The sequence below is a fragment of the Lathyrus oleraceus genome, chromosome 3 (genome assembly GCF_024323335.1).
Source record: "Lathyrus oleraceus cultivar Zhongwan6 chromosome 3, CAAS_Psat_ZW6_1.0, whole genome shotgun sequence".
Taxonomy (NCBI): Eukaryota; Viridiplantae; Streptophyta; class Magnoliopsida; order Fabales; family Fabaceae; genus Lathyrus; species Lathyrus oleraceus.
The window spans coordinates 79,929,137-79,954,931 of record NC_066581.1 but is presented as its reverse complement, the minus strand read 5'-3'; the positions used below and the strand labels follow the sequence as shown (position 1 = coordinate 79,954,931).

Genomic DNA, 25,795 nt, shown 5'->3' with positions numbered 1-25,795 from the left:
GAGATTTCACTTGAGGGCATGGAAGTGGAATCAACCTTTGGCAAGGCATGGTCCTTAGAGATGTAGAAACACACTTCAATCCCCTAGTCTGGGACAACTAAAATAATGAAAGATGATACGATGAAACAAAATTGTAGGCAACTGAATGATGAAATAAAACCATGCAAGTCAAAGTACATAACAAAGGGGAAATGACGAATTATCAAAGGAAAATCACAATTTGTTTAGTACAAATCTATTACAATTTCCATATACAACAACAAATTACAAACATTTAGTAATAAAAAGCTACGAAGCTTACTCCTCAACACCCACTATCTTCCCCTTCACAACTTCCTACTCCGGGTCCATTGACTCACATGGGATCTCAATGCCAGGCACAACACCTATATTTGATTGAGAGTGCTTTGGAAGAATTTATAAGTAGCTTGGACGCTATTATCAATATAGTCTTTAAACTCCCCCATCACATCCGCTAAGGTTTCCTCATAAGCTTTCACCTTCTCCTTCTTCAGAGTATCCTTAACTTCTACTACATGAGAAGTTAGCGTTTCCCGAGCCACTTTTGAATTGGTCAAAAAATATTCACATCTTTAAGAGACTTATCCTTCTCAGCCAAAGATTCCTTTAAAGAGGTATCCTATGAATCCAACTAAGAAGGAGCAACATGGGTCTCCATTTCCTTTTAAAAGCCAACTAGCTTCTCTAGAAGTTGATTATGCTCATATACAATGGTGTTGTATTGGCCCTTAAATTTTATTTTTCCTTCAAAGGGTTGCTATGAGCCATTACCTCACCATGATTTTATGCTACCAAAGACATTAGGAAGAACCCCGATACATATGATAGGCCACCTCTTCCATCAACTCTAGCTTAGTTATGTTATTGAGGTTCCAAACATATGCATAAACTTCCTCAGAGATGCATGACCATACCTCCTTAGCAGTGTGATACCCCTTGGATAATAAGACTTGGGGAACTTGAAAGAAAAAGGAGTTGTTTCATTGTCGCCCGAGACAATCCCTCCAAGGTAGGATCCTAATGTTTTAGAATTTTTTACAAAGGGGTTCTTCTTGAGTTTGATTCTTTCCCCGATACCCTTTTTGTGCTCTCTCTGACATTAGAGGTAGATTGGTTGCTTAGATTCTTACTCCGGATCTCAAAGGAAGTGTGCTCTTATTCCACCATATTTACTTATCCTAGGGTGGATCCTTATTTCCCCCTTAAGATGCTTCGATTGCTACCTCTCTTGGAACTAGAGTGGGAGTTAAAGAAAGGAATATGACGGTCTCATTCGCAACCGATCTTTTTCCTCATAAATATATTCTAAAGTGACAACATGTTATCTGAAAAATTGAACAAAGGATGGTCAGCATAATATTATAAAATGAAAAACACAAAAGTAAAACTAGTTTATCTCCTCACCAAAGATATTTTTCCTCTCAAGAGCAGCGGACGTCTCCATAATCGATCGCATGTTAATAAAACGCCTCTTAAAATGAGTATGTGACACATCTAAAGGAACAACTCACTCTTTGTAGCCCATACCAAAAGGATACCGAGTCGTTTTTTAACGACTCTTCCTCCAGGGCCAGATAGTCCAACGAGAAGGTATATGTATTTGATTTCCAGTTTAAATGGTTCCGGACCCAGAATCTCCAGATCCTATCTTTGCATTTCACCAATTTCGAACAAGGGGGTCGGGTAAGGAAGGTTCGCCTTCCGGGACTTTTCAGAAAATAAAGTGAGTCTTTGGGGTCAAAGGGGTCACCAATAAATAAGTATCCTTAAAGTTTTTACAGCTCCCAAGGTAAATATCAAACACCTTAATCGATTGACGAAGTGAAAACAACCTCTGCCTCAGGTCCCTGGTAGAAGAGGTACGCATCACAGTAAACATATTGAAAAATAGGTTCAGAGATGAGTCTTTTTCCCAATACTCGTATCAATGCTAGAAAATTTTGACAAAGGCTCAAGCTACCATGTATAATTGGCACGAGGTGATTCTTAGGTGTCTTAGCACCCCCTCCTCAAAATTGTTGAAAGATAACCTGAACTTCATCCTGGAGAATAAGCATTCATAGAAAGGGATCGCGCACCCATTGAAGTAGTTGTAGATTCTCATAGAAGATTCCACGTGAGAAACTAACCCCATTGAAGTAGTTGTAGATTCTCATAGAAGATTCCACGCGAGAAACTAACCCCATTGATTCTCATAGAAGAGGGTCCCATGTCTGTGTAGGTGCCCTCTAAAATGCTAGTGTTGTTGAAAAATGAGACTATCCCCATTGATATTTCCTCCACCTAATAGTACTGAGCAACATCAGTAGGCAACACCAGACCTTGGCATTCTTTTCAGACCATGTCTTCCTAACTATCATGAAAAAGATAATGTTGGTCATGAATTCGAGAATGGTTTAGGAAATGGATGTGACCTCTTTATCACTTGGATCTTGATCGTTCGCTGACCTGAAGGAATTAATAAAATTATGTGTCCTTTGTTCATCCTGGGAAACCTCGTGGGTTCTAGGTTTATAAAAGGTTGTGTAGGAGAAGAGGGCTTGGCATCTTCATCCCTAACAACAAGACCACCATAGTTCATCCATGTCTCTCCTTTATAAGAACCATCTTTACTTCTGATAGGATGAGAATTAGAAGGTTCACTACCATCTTTAACAAAACCCTCGCATTATCCATAACTATCACTAAGGAAAATAAGGTTTGTGATGGGTTGATTAACCTTTAAAGGATCAATTTTTTGCATTTCTAGGTTCACTATCCAACTAAAAAAAGAAGCATAATTGACACTAGGTATATCTATTATGTTTGAAGGTGCATCCCTTATGTTGGTCATGACTAAAATGACAAAAGGAAGGTAATGAATTGTAAAGAAGAAAGAAAAAAGTGGTACCTAAAGAAGCCGAAAAAGGAGGAAACAGTTAAAAAAAAGGTGACTTTGAGGTTGCAATGAACCAGAAAATATTGGGTCCAAAGAAGAAAAAAGACTGGTAAAATGGGTGTCGCTGGAGCTCATAGAGGAAATATTAGAGTTTATAGAAGATAAGAAGTTTACAGTTTGCGGAAAGAGTGAAAAAGACATTTTGAAACACTAAATAACCCTTATATATGGGAGCAAGACAGACTAATCAATGGTCCAAAATGAAAGAAAATGGCGAGATAAAAAACAACAGTTGGATTTCGCCTCGGAAATACAATAACATTTGAGTGCACTTGAGCATCCTAGAAGAATGTGTCACATCCTAGTCTAGAAACCTAGGGCCACATATTAGAAAGATTATATGAAATGTCTCAATGATGAGACTAACATTTAATGCACTTGTTCCCTAGGTTACTCGTACTAGCTGTCAAACCACTTCCACTTCTCCAAGCAACAACCACATTACGAAGATCCTAATTTAGTTTTTCGAAGACTTCTCGCTACTATGCCAAGAGAAGCCTTGGAGAAATTGTTATGGGATGGCCAAAGTTCCACGAAGAGAAAGACCTAATCATCAGTCCGTGACCATTCAACTAGAAATAACGATGTATAGTCCAACCATGTTGCATAGTCTCACACCTAGTTCAGGCCATGTATCTCTGACCACCTTTGAATATCATCTAACAGTCTCCTGTATTTCAAATCTTGGAGCATGGTACACCTTAACTGAATTTCAAATATATAAAGTGCCCACGTGAAGAAAAATGATATGATTTGGATCTACTCTCACTTCTATATATTCCTTATTCTCTCACTGACTTAGACATTCGAATACTAATCTTACATATCAACCCTCTCTCCACCTCACCAAAAACTTGTTTGTTCCGCCTATCCAAAATCTCATCTCATATTTCACCGGTCATTTCTGGTTTCTAAGTGGAACAATTTACATTGCTTCTTCCAATTGCAAAATTTAAAGACTACCTCCTCCACTATATAAATAGGATATAAAAACTGTCAAATATAAAACTTAAAAAGAGTTTTATCAAATTACTTCCCACATTTAGACTTTAGCACATACTTCTGCAACGTTCTAACATTAAATGCCCCAACATTAAAATCTTAACAACTTTATTTCCTATAGAAAATGCGATATAGTTTTAAATCCAAATCATATATAGTGAGTGAGCTGTGAGCACCATGCATTTTAAATTCAAATGCCTTGTACATTACTTGAACAATAAAATGTTTATAAAAAAAGTGGTGATGGAGCTGATTCCAAATAGACGTTGAAGAAAGCAGGATGGTCGATGGCATTAAATATAAATCTATAGCCAGTACATGTTGTCTTGAATGCACTTCCAACCTCCCTACCTTTCTCATTCACTCATTGACCCTCCTTTCCTTCTCACAGTTATTATACACATCTTTGTATATATATACTTTATCTTTCGTTACACAACAAAACTAAAATATTTATTACTTAACTCTTCAAGATTACTTGCTTACTACTATATGGGAAGCCAATCTAAGGGCAGTGTGGATGGAGTTCAAAGTGATGTGAAGGTTGTAGAGAATATGGCAACTAAGAAGAGTGGTGTTTATGATTTGTTGCTTAGGGTTCTTTGCTTCTTGCTCACTCTCACTGCTACTATCATTGTTGCTGTCGGTAAGGAAACTAAGGATATTTCCTATGCCTCGTTTCAGTTCAAAGCTACTGCTAAATGGGAATATATGTCTGCTAGTGTGTAAGTTCATCATTACTTAGAATGTAGATACAGTTGCATTTTTTCTAACTCTATATTCAAAAAGTAACTTTATTCTGTAATACTATTAGGTTTTTCTTGGTGACAAATGTTATAGGATGTTCATACGCAGCAACAACAATGGTGATTTCAACCATTGCAAGAAACAGTGGAAACAAAACAATACTATTGATGATAACAATACTAGATCTTGTTATATCTGCATTACACTTCTCAGCCAATGGAGCAGCTGCTGCAGTGGGAGTGTTAGGGCAGAAAGGAAACTCGCACGTGCAATGGATGAAAGTGTGTAATGTATTTGATGCCTATTGTCGTCACATGACTGCTGCTTTGGTTCTCTCTATCATTGGTTCATCTGTCTTCCTTTTGCTTGTGGCTCACTCTATTTTCAGACTCCATTATTCTAGATCATACTAGATCAATATACTATTATTAGTGTTAATGTGATATTAGGCTGTTTTTAATTATTAAAGTTGTGTGTATTATATATAGATTCAATATGTAATTTAGTATGCTTCTGTTAAGTGATTTTGGTTTGTATTAGTAGTAAATATTGTATCCTACTATACAAGATGGTAGGTTTAATCATTTAAGAGGAGTACACTAAACATATGGCTACTTTGTTTATGAATGCAAGGTGTTAATGGTTAAGTTATGTTTTTTTATTTTTGAAAGTGTGCAAATGAAGTAATGCCGTATAGGCTACCTAAGAAAAGAGGAGATACAACTCCAACATTAATGTGTGACCTTCTTCACCTTCCCCTTGAAAGGAAATTAATGTTTAGATAGAAATATATAATAAAGAATGGAAGATAGGATAAAGTATTGATAAATTGAAGGCTAATACTTGTTTTCTTAGACACACTCTTACAAAATTAATTAAAGGCTAACAGTTGTCTCTCAATTTATAATATACATAAACATCCCTTTCGTAAAAATGTTAATTATAATTAAATAAAAATATTAACCTTTAACATAGATTCAATTTAAACACTTTGATTTAAAACTTACTTTTAGAGTAAGTTGAATCTCACTCGTATTGTTGAAAGGTAAATATAATTCATTTCAGGTTGTGAGTTTGCATTTGAATTTAATTTCAGTTGCATTTAGATTGGGTTGGTATATAAATCAATAGTTAGTTACAGATTGTAACAAGTTCTTCCATTTGAGAAAGTTAGTTAGAAAATCTCTCTCTCTCTCTCTCCATTTTCTTTAAATTCTTGTGTATTGTTAATGGAGGTTCATTATTGAACTCCAACTATTGGTACCCAGAACTCCGGTTCGATTCATAAGGAAACACGAGTGTATTTAGGTGTGTGATTGATTTCGGTTCTGAAATTCGTGTTGAATTGAAGTTCAAAATCGGAGAGAATCACAGATCTTGATTCTCAGAGTTTGGGAAACACAAGTCTAATGTGAACTTAGTGATTTGCACAAGAACGAAGATGAACGACAGTGTTCGCAGGTGTTTTATCCCACGTTCTCTAACTGCTTAGAGGCTAGTAATTGCTTTCTCGTCGAAGGCAGTCACTGGGCGTATAAAAGCCCTTCATATTTGGTTTCCTCAACTTTTAAGTACTCAGAGTCTATCGAGAGGTCATTTCCTTGATATGGTGTCGAGTAGTCACTTAATTATATTTCCGAGACTCCATTAACTAATTCCTCAAGACATCCCCTTGAGATTCTTCCAAACTACATCTCAAGATGCCAGTCAAGAAGCTCCAGTTGATGTGTCATCATTGTCGACTCTTGTCTATCATTTGTTACAATTAATACTTCACCAAATGCAACATTGACTTTATTTTCCTACTAGGTAGAAAATCTCAAGTCAATAGGAAGACACAGTAGCTTGAACACAAAGCTTCCAGTATTCGGCGAAAAGAACAAGAATCGGTGTTCAATTCAGATGCATGTGTTGTTTGAAGCTCAAGATGTTCCTGCTCTTGTCAATTACGGTTACACATTAGTTGCAAAAAATGCAACAGAAGCGCAAAAAGCTATGCAACGAGAAACGAGGAAGAAGGATCAGAATGCGTTGTTCTATATCCATCAGTGTATGGATACAAAGGTGTTTGAGAAAATTGTTGATTCAACAACGACGAAGGCAACGTGGGATACATTGGTACGGTGCTATGGTAGTGATGCATCGGTGAAGAAGGTCAAGCTTCAGTCCCTATGAAAGCAATATAAGAATCTCATCATGAAGAACAATGAGAAGATACATGATTACATTTCCATAGTGATTATGGTTACTAACGAGATGAAGTCTTGTGGAGAAACGCTTTCTGAACAAGTAATCATTGAAAGGGTACTGAGATCACTTACTCCTCAGTTGATTACATAGTTGTAGATATAAAACACTCTAAAGATACTAGAACCATGAGAATTGAAGAGCTTCAGAGTAGTTTAGAGGCACAAGAGTTACATCTGACTTAAAGAAACTCTGTACAAGAGTTAGAACAGGCTCAGAAAGCTTAGACTCTGAAAGCTTCTTCTGACAAGAAGAACCATAAGCAAACATGGTTAGAGAGAAAGAAGAAGTATGATGGTGGTGGTAATAAGCAAGAACTCTCCAATTCTAATAAGAAACATCAGAATTTTTAGAAGGGAAAGGAGAAATTTGACAAGAGAAAGGTTCAGTACTACAGTTGCAACAAGTTTGGCCATTTTTCCGCTGATTGCTGGTCAAACAAGGTTAGCAAGGGTGATGAAGCCAGCATAGCCAAAGAAGATTTTAATGATGAGCCTGTGCTATTGATGGCATCTGAGAATATAGGTGGATCAATGGTATACTGGCGGTATATGGATACTGGCTGCTCAAATCACCTAACATGAAACAAGCAATAGCTGGTTGGTTTTGATTCTGGTAAAATGACCAAGATCATATGTGCTGATGATATGTATTTGAATGATAAAGGAATGGGAAATGCCAGAGTTAAGTTGAACAATGAAAAAACTGCATTGATTTAGGATGTGTGGTATGTTCCTCGCATGAAGAGCAATCTAATGAGTGTATGTCAACTTATTGAAAAAGGTTTTTTAGTAACCATGAAGAACAACCTTTTGAAGTTGTATGACTATAATCAGAAGCTGATTATGCAATCTGAACTGGGAAGAAATAGAACATTTAAGGTGAATGTTTCAACAACATACACTCAATGCCTTAATGCAAGAAGTATTGAATGGGAACGTGAGTTGTGACACAAGAGATTGGGGCATTTGAACTATAAAAGCTTAGGGAATTTGAGTTTAAATAATCTGATTCATGGAATTCCTAAGATTGGGGCATCATAGAAATCATGTGATATATGCATGAGAGGAAAGCGACCAAGATTTCCATTCTTGTTAGGAATGCCTCTAAGAGTAAAGCAATGTTTAGGTGTGGTGCATTCCGATGTATGTGATCCATACGAGGTACCTTCGCTTGGAGGGAACAAATACTTTATGTCATTTGTGGATGAGTTCACAAGAATGAAATGGGTAGAAATCAGCAAGTTCTAACATGAGGTGTTTGTTGAGTTCCAGAAGTTCAAAGTGAATGTTGAAAATCAAAATGGGCAAAGGTTGAAGATCCTCATAACTGATGGTGAAGCTGAATTCAACTCAATAGAGTTCAAGAAGTTTTGTGAGGAACATGGTATTGAGCATGAGGTGACTGTTCCATACACTCTAGAACATAATGGTCTTGTTGAAAGGAGAAATAGAACTCAACTTAACATGACGAGGAGCACTTTGAAGGAGAAGAATTTTCCTAAGCAATTGTGGGGTAGAGAAATTGTTACTTTAGTATATGTGTGATCCGCTGTCGCACACAGGTCAAAAATGAGTTTAAGAGTGTAGTAAAACGGAAGCGACACTCGAATATCGTATCACAAGGACTCTTGAATGTTATAACCAAACGAATAAAAAGAAGGGGGGTTTAAGGTTCAAAACTTAAATCGAAGATGATTAAAGGTAAAAGCAAAATTGATAAATAAGCTAATCTATTGTATTGATTTCCGACTTATCATCGATTCTTGTAATTTCAATATCCTAGCAGATTCAATCCCATTCGATTATAATACCCATTGACAAGCGCAAATTGGTATTATATGATGTATGTTCCTAATTTCCGAATTAAGCAAACGCGACTTAATCAAACACGATAACGGAAAAGCTACGCTAACGTGATTATAGTTAAGGATCATACAAACAATCAAATTTAATCAACTCTATCCTATAAGAAACAATCGAATTAAGCAAACGAAAGTAATCGAATTAAGCAAACGAGTTTATAGGAAGAATTGAAAAGAAATTGAAATTAAACTGAAATTAATAAAAACCTCAAAGTGGAATTCAAATACAACAGATCAACTCTTTGGGAATTAGCTCTCCATGAAATCTTCTAAGCAATAGTGTATCATCAAAATTCAGAATTAGAATTTCTATAGTAGTGAAATACCTAATATAATAAAAGATAAATTCGGGCCATTATAGAATCCGACCCGAAAATTACAAAAACTGGCTCAAACTAACTATTTTAATTAAATCTGGAACTTCAACAAATTATTCGACCCTACTTCACTTAGAATCAGCTTTTAACTTCAACATGAAACTTTTAGCTTATCCTCTCAGATTTCCAACGCATATTAGAACACATCAATCTGATCCTCGTAGCTCAAGTTATGATCTGTATAGTAACAAGGTATGAAATAACTATTTATGCTGAAAATAAAGTACGAAAGTAAAATAAAACCAAAAATAAACTTAAATATAAAAATACACTAAAATAGTAAAAATAATAGAATAAACTATAGAGTTGCCTAAGTACAATAGTAGAAGAAGGTGTATCAAAATGCACTGGTCAATTTGTTCAACAGATGTCCAACAAATAAGTTAAAGGAAGTAGTTTCTATTGAGAAGTGGACTGGAAGAAAGTAAAGTGTTATCCATTTCAAGGTGTTTGGTTCAGTATGTTATAAACATATACCAGATGCTACTAGAAGGAAATTCGATGACATAAGCAAGGTCATGTTGCTTATAGGTTACCACAATACTGATAACACGAAATTATATCATATTTTAGGACTTAATTCCATTAAATTCTATGACTATTTATTTCGGTTTACTGCATTTTATGAGATATTACGTGGTATTTTCTTCCTATTTGTCTCAGGTAGTCTATTTTGAAGAACAAGTGAAAATGGAAGAAAAGGAGGTGCAAAAAGGAGAGAAAAGGAACCAAATGCCAAAGCCCAGCCCAAAGCGCACAAGTCACCAATGCTGTGCCTGTGACGGACGTCACAGGGTGTGTGACGAGCGTCACGCAAAACAACCTTGTGACGGACGTTACACATGGTGTGACGAGCGTCACACCGTTCCACTACTTTTTTGGCGCAAGTAACGCCCTCAGAAGACTTGAAGAAGAGACGTTGAGGAGTTTGTGTCCTATATCCACGCCGTGCATTTAGCCACGTTGAAGAACTTGGGAAACGGAAAGCAGTTACCAGCACCAATATAAATAGCTATCTCAGAAACCTAAAAGGGTTCCTCGGTTTTTCCACGCTCACATTGCCGAAGCTTTGCCAATTTTCTTTCTTTTTACGCCTTTTGCTTATTTTTTCTTTTCCAGCACTTAACATTGTTTATTTATTTCTTTTGCAAGTTCTACATTCTTTTTCCCTTGCAACTTACCTTTCCCTTTTTAGCATTTAGATATTTTTCGCATAATAGTTTCTACACCGGAAACTATTGTGCAACTTTTTATCGGATCTAACCTTACGTTAGATTCTAGTTTTATTTCCTTGGCTTAATTTATTGTTTAATTGAAGAATCGAAGAACAAATCCTACCGGCTTGTGGTGGAGTGTTCAAGACTATTGTATTACGCATTCAGGTTCTTTAATCATTATTTAATATTTTGTTTTATTATTTATCTATATTATCTGCCTGGAATGAGTCTGTTTATGCATGATATGTATTCTTGTTTATTTAGCATGTCTGGCTAATTCGCCTAGATATCGGTATGTAAAGTAAGCAGAATAAGGGATCAAGACTGAGTCGGTCTATTTAAACTTAAAATTGAAATCAATCTTTTTACGGTCTCAACTTACAGGTTTAATAACAAGATTTTTTACAAAAGTAAAGGACATAAAGAAGTTAAAATCAATAGAGCGAGAGTTTGAGGTTTTAACTGGACAGTGTAAGTTAGGCATTAATTCTAGATCAGGGCGAGAGCAAGTTTTAGAGTTAATTAAATGCTGACCTTTTCCAAAAAGTATTTTTAAAGATTGAATGTGAGGACGAGAGTTAAGCATTTGGATTTAATTGTATAACCTGAGTCAACAGAGCGAGAGTTTGAGATAAGGGTGTTTAAAACGGTCAGTGTTTTCTTAAAAAGAGTTTCTGCAACTTTATTGCTTTCAAAATATGGTTTTTGACTTAATTATAAGTGACAGCTACATTAATATAAAATCATGGTTTATTCAACAGAGCGAGAGTTTGAGATAAAACCTTTAACCAATAAAGTTAACTGAAACGATTTATTTTAGAACCAAGAAACCGACAAAGACTTGATTCCCTAGTTTTGACGAACTACATACTGATATCCGTTTTATTAATATTTAATCTAGATCTTAGTTTAGCTTTTAGTTTTTCCCCAAACAATCAAACATTTTTCACCTTAGCTTTACGTAGTAACCTTAGATAACGGTATATCGATTCATAAGTCCCTGTGGGATCGATATCTTTTAAAACTACGCGATAGAACTGTGCACTTGCAGTTTGTATCCCATTCTCGACTCACACAGTCGAGCGATCAAATACAAGTGCTTATAAGCTCTATTGTCCAGTCACCAAAAAAGTTGAAGCCAGTAGAGACGTCATAGTGAAAGAATCATAAACATGGGATTAGATCATGTTTCAATCAAATCTAGTGCAGTGTCAACATGGGATTAGATCATGTTTCAATCAAATCTAGTGCAGTGTCAACACTAGAGTCTGATTTCCCTCTGAAAGCTTAGAGTCTGATTGGCGCCGTTGCCGGGGACTTTTATTTAATCGATATCGTAACTCTTCCGTTACGCTGTAGAGACTAAGGTTTCTCTTTCTTCTATTCTTTCTTTCGTTGATTTGTATGCCACGCACTCGCTCACAAGGCGAACCGCTCTATTTACGAATCAACGATATCGAGCTATATCTCCGAGTCTTACGACGAATTCGGGAATATCGTGCTGCAAACAATCTCCCTCCTATAGACTTTCATGATCTCAAAGATCTTCCTTCTTTAACCGAGATGGCAGAACCAGCTCGTGCTCTTAGAGATTACGCCGCTCCATCGCAAGATGAGCCGCATTCAAGTATTGCTCCGCCCGCAATCGAAGCAAACAACTTCGAACTTAAACCTTCGCTGTTGCAGGCTGTACAACAGAACCAATTCTCTGGAAATCTTACCGAAGATCCAAACCTTCATTTATCCGTATTTGTCCAATACGCCGATACTGTTAAAGCTAATGGTGTCACTTCAGAGGCAATTCGACTTCGTCTTTTTCCTTTCTCATTAAGAGATAGCGCTAGAAGATGGCTTCAATCTCTCCCTTCCAACTCAGTCACCACCTGGAACGAGTTGAAGAAAGTTTTTCTTGCCCGATATTTTCCGCCAAGCAAAACAGCTATGTTAAGAGCCCAGATAAACGGATTTAAACAGAAAGACAACGAGTCTCTTTTCGAAGCATGGGAAAGATACAAAGACATGATGAGACTTTGCCCACACCATGGTTTGGAAGACTGGTTAGTAATTCACACATTTTATAATGGTCTCTTATACAACACAAGGTTAACAATAGACGCCGCTGCAGGTGGTGCGCTAATGAACAAACCTTATGCTGATGCCTACCAGCTTATCGAGAGCATGGCCCAAAACCACTATCAGTGGGGAACCGAACGAACAACGGTGGAAAAACCTCAAACGAAAACTGGCATGTACGAGATAAGTAACCTTGACCACGTTAATGCAAAAGTGGATGCTTTGGTCCAGAAAATTGAAAGTTTAAACGTATCACCTCCAGCCGCCGTGGTTGCTATAACTCAGAATTGCGAGGTCTGTGGAATCCAAGGCCACACTCCTACGGACTGTCAACTCTTGACTGGAATCCAAGCAGAGCAAGTGAACTATGCTCAAGGAAGCCCCTATTCGAATACCTATAACCCAAATTGGAAGAACCATCCAAACTTTTCATATAAGAGTAATAATGCTTTATACGCACCTGGACAGTCTCCAAATCAAGCCCCATCTATACCTCCGGGATATCAGAAACCAAATCCATCCATGCCTAACAATAATACCCCTAGAAAATCCAACTTGGAAATCATGATGGAAAACTTTATAGCTTCCCAACAACAAACCAATAAAGATTTCTTAAACCAGAACATACACACTGGCGAACAACTTAAACAACTAGCAAGCAAAGTAGATGCCTTGGCTACCCATAACAAAATGTTGGAAACACAAATATCTCAAGTAGCTCAACAACAAGCACCTACTGCTGCCCCAACTGGTACATTCCCTGGACAGCCCCAACCTAATCCGAGAAGCCAAGCTCATGCAATTATATTAAGAAGTGGAACGGAAGTGGAAGGACCGTCTAATCCAAGGATAGAAAACCAAAACCCTAAGAAATCAACTGAGGAAAGTGAACCTAAGGAAAAGGAAGAGAGTAATAAGGAAACCCTAGAAAAGAAGGAACCTTATGTACCTCCACCACCTTACAAACCACCTATCACTTACCCTCAAAGGCTTGTTAAAACCAAAGATGCGGGCCAATTTAGAAAATTTGTTGACCTCCTTAAACAATTAAACGTTACAATTCCGTTCACCGAAGCTATTACGCAGATGCCCTCATATGCTAAATTCTTAAAAGAAATCCTTTCTAATAAGAGGAAACTTGAGGATAGCGAAACTGTTACACTCCCTGCCGAATGTAGCGCTATAATCCAAAACATGCCTCCTAAACTCAAGGATCCGGGTAGTTTCTCTATACCCTGTCACATAGGAAAATTTGTCATCGACAAAGCTTTATGCGATTTAGGAGCCGGAATTAGCGTTATGCCTTTATCCATATGTAAGAAACTGGAAATGGGAGAATTAAGACCAACCAAAATGTCTGTGCAACTAGCAGATCGTTCCATCAAATATCCTGTAGGAATCCTTGAAAACGTTCCCGTACGCATAGGTCAGTTTTACATTCCCACTGACTTTACAATTATGGACATTAGAGAAGATGATACTACGCCTATTATACTAGGAAGACCGTTCTTAGCAACTGCCGGTGCAATCATAGACGTAAAACGAGGACGACTCACCTTCGAAGTAGGTGAAGAGAAAATTGAATTCATTCTTTCCCAATTCTTGAAAGCACCTGCAATAGAAGATACATGTTACTTCATGGATATCATCGATGAATGCATAAAAGAAGCAGAGTTAGGAGAAGACAAATCATCAGACTATCTTTTAGAGGACAAATCTAACCAATGTTTAGCAATAACACCGGACCCTACGCAATGTCTTAACAAACCAACCCCTGACCTGAAAACACTTCCCAAAAATCTGAGATATGAATTCCTAGACTTAGAACTTGAACGACCTGTGATAGTTAATGCAGATCTAGGAAGACTCGAAACAGAAAAACTCTTACATATCTTAAGGAAATATCCTACCGCACTAGGATACCACATCACCGATCTTAAAGGAATAAGCCCTTCTATTTGTATGCACCGCATCATGTTAGAAGAAGACTGTAAAACCTCTAGGGAACACCAGAGAAGACTAAATCCGATCCTGAGTGAGGTAGTAAAGAAAGAAATAACCAAGTTATTGGAAGCAGGTATTATATATCCTATATCCGATAGCAAATGGGTTAACCCTCTACACGTTGTACCAAAGAAAGGAGGCATAACCATTATTGAAAACGAAAAAGGAGAAACTATAACTAAACGAATCGAATCGGGATGGAGAATGTGCATTGATTATAGGAAACTAAACAAAGCAACCCGAAAAGATCATTTCCCTTTACCATTCATTGACCAAATGTTAGAACGATTAGCAAAACATTCACATTTCTGTTATCTAGACGGTTATTCAGGCTTCTTTCAAATACCAATTCACCCTGATGACCAAGAAAAGACAACGTTCACGTGCCCTTTTGGTACCTTCGCTTATAGACGAATGCCGTTTGGTCTGTGTAATGCCCCTGCAACCTTTCAAAGATGCATGATGGCAATTTTCGCCGACTTTCTCGAAAACATCATGGAAGTATTCATGGATGACTTTTCTGTATACGGACAAAGTTTCGAAGAATGCCTTGAAAACCTAGAAAGAGTCCTTGAGCGATGTGTGAAAGTAAACTTAGTACTTAACTGGGAAAAGTGCCACTTTATGGTACAAGAAGGAATTGTTTTAGGACACATCATCTCGAACAGAGGAATTGAAGTAGACAAAGCCAAAATAGAGGTAATCGAAAATCTTCAACCCCCAAGAACCGTGAGGGAAGTACGAAGCTTTTTAGGACACGCCGGTTTTTACCGACGATTCATCAAAGACTTCTCTAAGATAACTAAACCTCTAACCGGACTGTTAATGAAAGATGCTGAATTCATATTCGACGATAACTGTTTAAAAGCATTTCAAACTCTTAAACAAGCATTGATCTCAGCACCCATAATGCAGACACCAGACTGGAATGAACCATTCGAAATAATGTGCGATGCCAGTGATTATGCTGTAGGTGCTGTTTTAGGACAAAGAAAGGATAAAAGGCTTCACGTTATATATTACGCAAGCAGAACCCTGGATGAAGCGCAAATGAATTACGCCACTACCGAGAAAGAACTCCTAGCAGTGGTATTTGCGCTAGATAAATTTCGTTCTTACTTGGTAGGAGCCAAAATAATAGTTTACACCGATCACGCTGCTATCAGGTACCTTTTAACAAAAAAGGATGCTAAACCCAGACTCCTAAGATGGATCTTGTTGCTACAAGAATTCGACTTAGAAATCAAGGACAAGAAAGGAACTGAAAACGTAGTAGCAGACCACCTCTCTAGACTTGAGAACCTTGAACCGGAAAGAACATCAATTAATGATGATTTCTCGTATGACAAACTTATAGCTACTTTGGAAGAGAACAACTCCGACATGCAAGTAGAAACCACCTTAGCTATAGCTGCCACACCATGGTACGCTGATCTAGTCAATTATTTAGCTGCCGGAATAGTTCCACCTACTTTATCTTACCAGCAGAAGAAACGATTCTTCTACGACATAAAACACTATTACTGGGATGATCCCTTACTTTTCAAAAGAGGCCCCGATGGTATTTTCCGTCGATGTATACCCGAAGAAGGGGTAGAAAATATAATCCAACACTGCCACTCCGCTCCTTATGGTGGACACACAAGTACATCCAAGACCTGCTCTAAAATCCTACAAGCTGGCTTTTATTGGCCAACTATATGGAAGGACGTACATGCGGCTATTAAGGAATGTGACAGATGTCAACGCACGGGAAACATATCTAGACGTGACGAGATGCCGCAAAAAGGTATTTTGGAAGTAGAGATTTTTGACGTGTGGGGGATAGACTTCATGGGACCTTTCCCATCCTCTTTCGGTAACAAATACATACTCGTGGCAGTCGACTACGTATCAAAATGGATCGAAGCTATAGCTTCCCCAACAAACGACACCCGAGTAGTAACTAGACTCTTTAAGAATATAATATTTCCGAGATTTGGCATCCCAAGAATAGTAGTCAGTGATGGTGGATCGCACTTTATATCCAAAGTACTCGAAAAACTACTACTCAAATATGGAGTAAGACATAGGATAGCGACACCTTACCACCCTCAAACCAGTGGACAAGTGGAAGTATCTAACAGAGAAATCAAGCAAATACTAGAAAAAACGGTCGCCACTTCAAGGAAAGATTGGTCATTGAAATTACCAGAAGCTTTGTGGGCATACCGAACTGCTTATAAAACCCCCATAGGGACGACCCCATTTAAGCTCATTTATGGAAAATCCTGTCACCTCCCGGTAGAATTAGAACATAAAGCCTATTGGGCTATTAGAAATTTAAATTTGAATTATAAAGCCGCCGGTGAAAAGAGAATCCTTGACATAAACGAATTAGAGGAACTCAGAAGAGACGCCTATGAAAATGCCAGAATCTATAAAGAAAGAACAAAACAATGGCATGACAAGCGTATATCAAGGAAAATCTTCAAGCAAGGCGACGCAGTACTTTTATTTAACTCTAGACTAAAGTTATTCCCGGGAAAACTACGATCCAGATGGTCAGGGCCTTTTCATATCACTAAAGTCTTTCCCAGTGGAGCGGTAGAAATAAAAGGAAAATCTACAGAACCGTTCACCGTAAACGGGCAACGTCTGAAACACTATCACTTTGCGGAAACCAACGAGGATTCGCAAATCCTGCACTTAGACGAAACGCCCCCAGGACCTATAGATTATATTTAACAATTTCTTTGTCGAGCTTGCGACATTTAAACAAAGCGCTTAGTGGGAGACAACCCACCAATTAATTTGTTATTTTATTATTCTATTATTATCATTTCCCTATTTCTTTCTTAATTATTCTTTTAACTTCTGTTTAGTATTCATTCTTGATTTATTCAAAAAAAAAAAGAAAAAAAAATATATATATAAATAACAATAATAATTTTTTTCTTCTTTCGGCATTTGGCCAAATCCTGACTTAAACTCATGTTTTCCTTTCTCTAGCTAACACTAACCAGATGGGACATATTGATCGTATGGGTATCAAGTTCAGAGGAATGGCTCAGAAACAAAAGTTTGAAGAACTAGCCGCTAGAGAGATGCTACCTAGTTTATATGCTGATGATTGGGCTATGACTGCCCTTGGACTGAGACAGAGTGTCCTGTATTTACTTAATCAGATAGGATGGGAGTCCTCCCCTATCCTGAGACATTTCACCACCTACCGGAGACTCACACTAGAATTCCTTAGCTCATTAATCTATCTACCCAGCCATGGAAAATGAATTAGCAGAGGTTTTATCCAGTTCAGAATGTTCAATATGGAGTACCAATTTAATATTAGAGACTTCACCAACCTTTTGGGTTTCCCTACCTCCTTTGATACATTCACTGTAAGCCAGGAAGAACTTTTTGAATATAGAGAGCTTGAACACTTTTGGGGTAGGCTGACTGGAAATGATAAGCCCGAAGAACATGAGTTTCTCTCTGGAAACATACACAACCCGGCCTTTCGCTATTTCCATAAGATCCTGACCCACACTTTATTTGGGAAGAAGCCAAATAGTACTTCAGTTTCACGTGATGAACTCTTCATCATATTTTGTGCTTCCCAGAACCGTCCAGTAAACGGTGCCACTTTTATGTTAGCTAATTTGGACCACCTTATCCAGGATGAGAGAGCACCCATTAGAATAGGCGGTTTGATAACTATGATAGGTAATGCTATTGGATTACGTCAGCCTATGCTTGACCTTAGCCCTTTTGGTGGCATTACTACTATGAATATACCTTTCCTCTTCAACACTATGTTTATAGCAAACCTAGGGACTGATGAGTTTGAGCTTATTATTGATAACCAGGTTCTCTGCCTATTCACCATGCCCGATCCTAGGACTAGTGTTCATAACCAAAGGAACTGGCTCTATAACCTGAGTGAAACCCCAACCCCTGCTAGATCCACTGAATCCATCTAGGATTATGAAATTTGTAATGACTATGAGAATTATGTTGACCAGATCCCTCATGCTGAATCTGACCCTCAGACACCATCCGGCTATTATGATATTGACCCTCCTCCTCAGCCTGTTCCGACCGAAGAATCAGCCATACCTGACCTCCGACATCATATGCCCGGAACTGATTATAACACCGCCATTGAAGCTTTGATGTCAGAACAAGACGCCCTCAGAGGAGAATTTACTAACATGAGACAAGAAGTTCTAGGATACATGAGCAGTATGACGAATCAGTTCCACGAGTTGCTACATCATGTTAACTCTTTTGCTCCTCCGGCCAGAGATCGTACAGAGGGATAGAGTTTAGTTAGTTTTCTAAGTTATTTAGTTTTAAGTTAGATTATTTATTAATGTTATTTGAATTCATGTTCACATTTATTTTTTTCTTTCATTTCATTGTTTTCCTTTCCTGTATTACATTATGATCATTTTTATTGAAGCTGTTTATTTAATTTTATTATGCAATAGCTATTATGCTCTACTGTTGCTACCTATGAATTATTACTATACAAAGCAGATTAAGCGTGCACAATAAATTAAACTGCAAACTAAACTGATCATAAGCGAAACAAAACTAATAAATTCACCAACCAAAGTAATTCTGTGAAGCGCTACTGAGGCCTTTCCAAAAAGGAATGTGTGACGAGCGTCACACATCTTGTGACGGACGGCATGCCTATTGCCTGTTACGAGCGTCACACCCCTGTGACGAGCGTAACACTCCTCAGACTAGTGAACGTTAAGGAGCCGTTGGAGACGAACGTTACACCTTTAACTTTTTACCTTCCCCATTCATTTTTCATTTAACCACACTTAATTACTTTTCAACCACTTTTTCTTTCCACCTTCCAAATTCTTCTCCTATAAATACCCACCAAACCTTCCTTCATTCACCACAAAACAATTCTCTCCTATCAAATACATTTCTTTTTTTTCTTTCCAAATCACCCCTTCAAAATTCATCACAATGGCGGGAAATCAGAATTTCAGAAATATCATCTTCCGATCCGTAGATGACAATTATCAGAGGGAGCAATTCGAGCGTTTCCAACAGCGAGGCGTCGCTTCCACCAGGTACCCCGATTTAACCTGTTTACAACAATTAGGCCTACTCCAAGGTATCGAATGGATGCTCCGTCAAGCCAACCTAACCTTCCTTTGCACTCATAATCAACCCACCTACCCATCCCTAACCTTAGAATTCTTAAGTTCATACGACTACACCACTCCCGCCGGTGAAGACGAATTTCTAACCGGTACCGCAACCTTCCGGATGTTCAACACCGAGTACTCCTTAACCCAAAACCAATTGAGTACCATGCTACAATTTCCCACAGAAGGTCTGCTGCACGCCAGAATCCCTCCAACCTCAAACTGGAACACAGTTGGCGTTTTTGGCCTTTTTAAGAAAATCTCCGGTATAGATACCTACAACTGGGAAGAGCTCCTTCTCTCCCATATACATAACCCCACTATCCGGTACTTTATCCGCATTTTGCAAAACACAATTTTTGGAAGGCCAAACAACAGCAAGGTCAACTCAAAGGAACTATTTTTCCTCCAGTGCGTCTTCGAACCAGATACTCAGGTAAACGCCGCCTCCTTTCTCTTTCATCATATCCGCACCTTATGTGCTAGAGGCAGGCAACCTTTTATAATTGGTGGATTAATCACCACCATAGCACTTGGCCTAAACCTAGGGGATAAACTCCAAACTTTAGAATCCCTACCTCACCTATCTATGGATATCAGCTACTGTCGATCCAGCCGCTTGATTAAGAACAGAGTAGGCGGAGGATATTATCTTATGGTGAACAACCAGGCAGTCCCAAGCGTGGTTCTACCAAATACTACCCTCACTGATGTCACAAACCCCGACCGCCACCTCTACGATCTAAACGCTCCTGAAACCACCGAGCCTTCACAAACAAACCCGCAAACAGATGAGTTTGAAGAAATGGAACAAGGTGATCATCCGCCTACACAACAGTCAGTCCCGCTCAACCCTTCCAGTAATGCAACCGGCCCATCCTCCCAACGTCGTCGACGAAGAAGGCCTGCAACCAACGACGACATTATGGATGCTATCGATGGTATGCAGGCACAGAATGTCGAAATGCTGCAGATGATGCGTCAAATGCAATAGCAACAAGATGCTAGGAATGCCATAACCGACCAGCGGTTTACTGAGTTGTTTAGCAGGTTCGACAACTTAGACTTACGTCAGAGATCACCAGGTCCAAGAACCAGAGGCGGAAGACAACCTTAGTTGTAGTTTCTTTTTCCTTTCCATATTGTATTTCATTTCCTTAAAACATTGGGGACAATGTTTAATTTAAGTATGGGGGGAAAACTTGTTTCTTCCATTTCCATTTTTCAAGTATGTTACCTTCCCTTTCATTGTTATTTCCCTTTCTTATTATCTGAAAAAAAAAAACAAAAAAAAAAAAAAATTTTAATATAGATTTATTTTAAGTTAAGTCCCTAATGTGAAAAATTTCTATTATCTATTCCCCTCAATTTTCTTGAGCCATAACAAAAAATTTTAACACACCCAATAAGTATAAAGGTTGCTTACTTTATAAAACTTGAGTGAAATCAAGACAAAAAAATCATTACCATAACAACGCTCTGAGAACCTCAACATGCTAGATCAGGATAAGTACCTATTATACCGATTCCTCGAACTTTTAGTTTTATAATAACCCCGAGTAGTTTATACGAGAAGTCAGCACCATCTTAATAGCAAACTACGTGGAGAGCCGATGAATATAAGTGAATGATCCCCAAAGTAACATAAAATATATGAATATATCAGGAAATGCACTGATTAAATTAGGTGATCCTTACCAGATCATTTAATCTAAAGGTTGCAGATCATGCAAAAACACAATATGAAAGATCCATTATGAGTTGGTTCAGTAGGTATCTGGTACTGAACTCGGTAGGGCGGACTACGGTTCGATCCCCCACAATTTGCAATGGACTGAATAACAAAGTTATCCGACTTATGTACCAGAACTTCTAGCTAAAAGCGGATCATAATCACTAACCGGTTACTCCACTATGTGCGCGAAAAGATAAAGGGCTTAATGTGATTTCGCTAGAATGAAAGCGGGTGAAATAAAAGTAAAGGAACTAGGATAGCTATAATGGCGTTACTTGAACTGATTTGCATAAGGTAGGGTTATCTAAGTTGTAACGGTAGTTGTTGATGCCAAGATTAAACTCAAGCTGCTTCTAAACAAAATCCACTTGCAACCTATTACGAATTGATGTGTGTTTTGAAACTTCGCCTGGCTAAATTTTTGAAAACGATTTCTATGCTGAATTTTGCTTGAGGACAAGCAAAGATCTAAGTATGGGGGAGTTTGATAACACGAAATTATATCATATTTTAGGACTTAATTCCATTAAATTCTATGACTATTTATTTCGGTTTACTGCATTTTATGAGATATTACGTGGTATTTTCTTCCTATTTGTCTCAGGTAGTCTATTTTGAAGAACAAGTGAAAATGGAAGAAAAGGAGGTGCAAAAAGGAGAGAAAAGGAACCAAATGCCAAAGCCCAGCCCAAAGCGCACAAGTCACCAATGTTGTGCCTGTGACGGACGTCACAGGGTGTGTGACGAGCGTCACGCAAAACAACCTTGTGACGGACGTCACACATGGTGTGACGAGCGTCACACCGTTCCACTACTTTTTTGGCGCAAGTAACGCCCTCAGAAGACTTGAAGAAGAGACGTTGAGGAGTTTGTGTCCTATATCCACGCCGTGCATTTAGCCACGTTGAAGAACTTGGGAAACGGAAAGCAGTTACCAGCACCAATATAAATAGCTATCTCAGAAACCTAAAAGGGTTCCTCGGTTTTTCCACGCTCACATTGCCGAAGCTTTGCCAATTTTCTTTCTTTTTACGCCTTTTGCTTATTTTTTCTTTTCCAGCACTTAACATTGTTTATTTATTTCTTTTGCAAGTTCTACATTCTTTTTCCCTTGCAACTTACCTTTCCCTTTTTAGCATTTAGATATTTTTCGCATAATAGTTTCTACACCGGAAACTATTGTGCAACTTTTTATCGGATCTAACCTTACGTTAGATTCTAGTTTTATTTCCTTGGCTTAATTTATTGTTTAATTGAAGAATCGAAGAACAAATCCTACCGGCTTGTGGTGGAGTGTTCAAGACTATTGTATTACGCATTCAGGTTCTTTAATCATTATTTAATATTTTGTTTTATTATTTATCTATATTATCTGCCTGGAATGAGTCTGTTTATGCATGATATGTATTCTTGTTTATTTAGCATGTCTGGCTAATTCGCCTAGATATCGGTATGTAAAGTAAGCAGAATAAGGGATCAAGACTGAGTCGGTCTATTTAAACTTAAAATTGAAATCAATCTTTTTACGGTCTCAACTTACAGGTTTAATAACAAGATTTTTTACAAAAGTAAAGGACATAAAGAAGTTAAAATCAATAGAGCGAGAGTTTGAGGTTTTAACTGGACAGTGTAAGTTAGGCATTAATTCTAGATCAGGGCGAGAGCAAGTTTTAGAGTTAATTAAATGCTGACCTTTTCCAAAAAGTATTTTTAAAGATTGAATGTGAGGACGAGAGTTAAGCATTTGGATTTAATTGTATAACCTGAGTCAACAGAGCGAGAGTTTGAGATAAGGGTGTTTAAAACGGTCAGTGTTTTCTTAAAAAGAGTTTCTGCAACTTTATTGCTTTCAAAATATGGTTTTTGACTTAATTATAAGTGACAGCTACATTAATATAAAATCATGGTTTATTCAACAGAGCGAGAGTTTGAGATAAAACCTTTAACCAATAAAGTTAACTGAAACGATTTATTTTAGAACCAAGAAACCGACAAAGACTTGATTCCCTAGTTTTGACGAACTACATACTGATATCCGTTTTATTAATATTTAATCTAGATCTTAGTTTAGCTTTTAGTTTTTCCCCAAACAATCAAACATTTTTCACCTTAGCTTTACGTAGTAACCTTAGATAACGGTATATCGATTCATAAGTCCCTGTGGGATCGATATCTTTTAAAACTACGCGATAGAACTGTGCACTTGCAGTTTGTATCCCATTCTCGACTCACACAGTCGAGCGATCAAATACAAGTGCTTATAAGCTCTATTGTCCAGTCACCAAAAAAGTTGAAGCCAGTAGAGACGTCATAGTGAAAGAATCATAAACATGGGATTAGATCATGTTTCAATCAAATCTAGTGCAGTGTCAACACTAGAGTCTGATTTCCCTCTGAAGAAGATTTTGCCGCTGAAGGAGATTCTGCCTCTGAAGGTGATTCTGAATCTAAACGAGGGTTTGAATCTGAAGATAACTTTGACTTTAAAAGTGAGTCTGACTTTGAAGGTAGTTCTACTTCTGAAGGTAGTCAAGTCTCTGAAAGTGGATCTTCTGAAGGTGTCTAAAGAGCATAGAGAGTTAGATAATACTAAGGAGACTTGCAGATTTTGAGTTGTTGCGAGATACTGAGATTGATTCTGAAGGAGAATTCATAAAGAGTGCCATGATGGTAGAGTATGAATATATCAGTATTAATTAGGCTCTCAAGAAGAAGGTGTGGGCGGACGCCATTAAGGAAGAGCTTGAGGAAATTGAAAGAAACAAGACATGGGAATTGATTGTTCTACCTCAGAACAAGAAAGTCATTTGTGTGATATGGGTTTTCAAGACAAATATGAAGCCAAATGGTTCAGCTTCTAAGCATAAGGAAAGGTTAGTAGCTAGAGGATTCCTACAAAATTCTGGTTTAGACTACTTTGAAGTGTTTGTACTTGTAGCCAGACATGAAACCATACGGTTGGTTATTGCTATAGTTGCAAATAGGAATTGGCATCTGATGCATTTATATGTGAACTCGTCTTTTCTGAATGGTCCTTTACAAAAGGAAATTTATGTATCACAAACTCTTGGATTTGTGAAAAAGAATCAGGGATGGATGGTGCGAGTTGCATAAAGCCTTATAGGGACTTAAACAAGCTCCAAGAACTTGGAATCTAAAAATTGATTAATTTTTCAAGCTTCAAGGATTCAGAAAGTGTGAGATGGGTTATAGTGTATATGTTTAGAATACCTCTGATGGCAATATAAGTATGGTGTGTCTTTATGTTGATGACAAGGAGTTGTATTTCTGAAATGAACAAGTTCAAGAAGGTGTTGATAAATGTAATTGAGATTACTAACCTTGGAAATATGGTATATTTTCTAGGTATGAGGATTTTTCATGTCGAAAAGGGAATCATTATGTACCAACTAAAGTATGAACTTGAACTTCTAAAGAGATTTGAGCTAATGAATTGTAAGTTAGCAGTCACACCTGCTGAGACAAATGATAAGCTGGATTCTGATGATGATGGTGAGGATATAGATGTTACAACCTTTAAACAATTGGTTGGTTGTCTAAGATATCACTATAACACCATGCCTGACATATATTATGCAGTTGGAATGGTGAGTAGGTTTATGAGTAAACCAAAATGGTCATATTACCAAGTTCGAGTCAGGATTCTGAGGTTTGTATAAGGAACTATGAGACATGGAATTTTGTTTCCATATGGAGTATCAGGTGATGTTGAGTTGATATGATACTCAAACTCCGACTGGTGTGGGGACAAAATGGACAGAAGAAGCATTACATGATACATGTTTATGTATCTGGGAGCTCCTATTTTTTCCTGTTTCAAGAAGCAACCGATGGTTACATTATAAACTTGTGAAGTTGAATACATATTGATGTTGTGACAGCTTGTCATGCTGTTTGGCTGATGAATTTGCTGCAGGAAGTGAAGTTGAAGGCGAGCAAACCAGTCAAGATGATGATTGACAACAAATCTGCCATAAGTTTGTCTAAGAATCCATGGCTGCATGGAAGAAGCAAGCACGTTGATACCAAGTACCATTTTATGCACAATCGGGTTCAGAATGAAGTACTTGAGGTTATTCATGTCATCACTCAGAAGCAACTTCCTGATGTGTTGACAAAGGCAATCAAAACTGAAGACTTCATCAATTTAAGGGATGGAATTTTTGTTGTGGATTTTTCAAACTTGAATATAAATTAAGAGATGGTGTTGAAATGTACATGTAATCCATTTCAAGTTGTTATTTTGCATTTGAATTTAATTTTAGTTGCAATTAGATTGAGTTAATATATAAATCAATAGTTAGTTAAAGATTGTAACAAGTTCTTCCATTTTAGAAAGTTAGTTAGAAAATATCTCTCTCTATCTATATATATATAAAGTGGAGTTCAACTT

The 25,795-nt window shown here is 37.6% G+C and overlaps 1 protein-coding gene and 1 pseudogene across 1 annotated transcript; one reads left to right on the top strand and one right to left on the bottom strand.

The window, feature by feature from the left end:
- Positions 1 to 4,229: 4,229 nt before the first annotated feature.
- Positions 4,230 to 5,359, top strand: LOC127125448 (CASP-like protein 1E1). The gene is made up of 2 exons (XM_051054216.1): positions 4,230 to 4,686; positions 4,776 to 5,359. Exons 1-2 carry the CDS (start codon positions 4,292 to 4,294, stop codon positions 5,119 to 5,121), a joined length of 741 nt encoding a protein of 246 aa, XP_050910173.1. The 5' UTR covers positions 4,230 to 4,291; the 3' UTR covers positions 5,122 to 5,359.
- Positions 5,360 to 12,361: 7,002 nt separating this feature from the next.
- On the bottom strand, positions 12,362 to 12,461 carry LOC127133756 (uncharacterized; annotated as a pseudogene).
- Between the last annotated feature and the right edge of the window lie 13,334 nt (positions 12,462 to 25,795).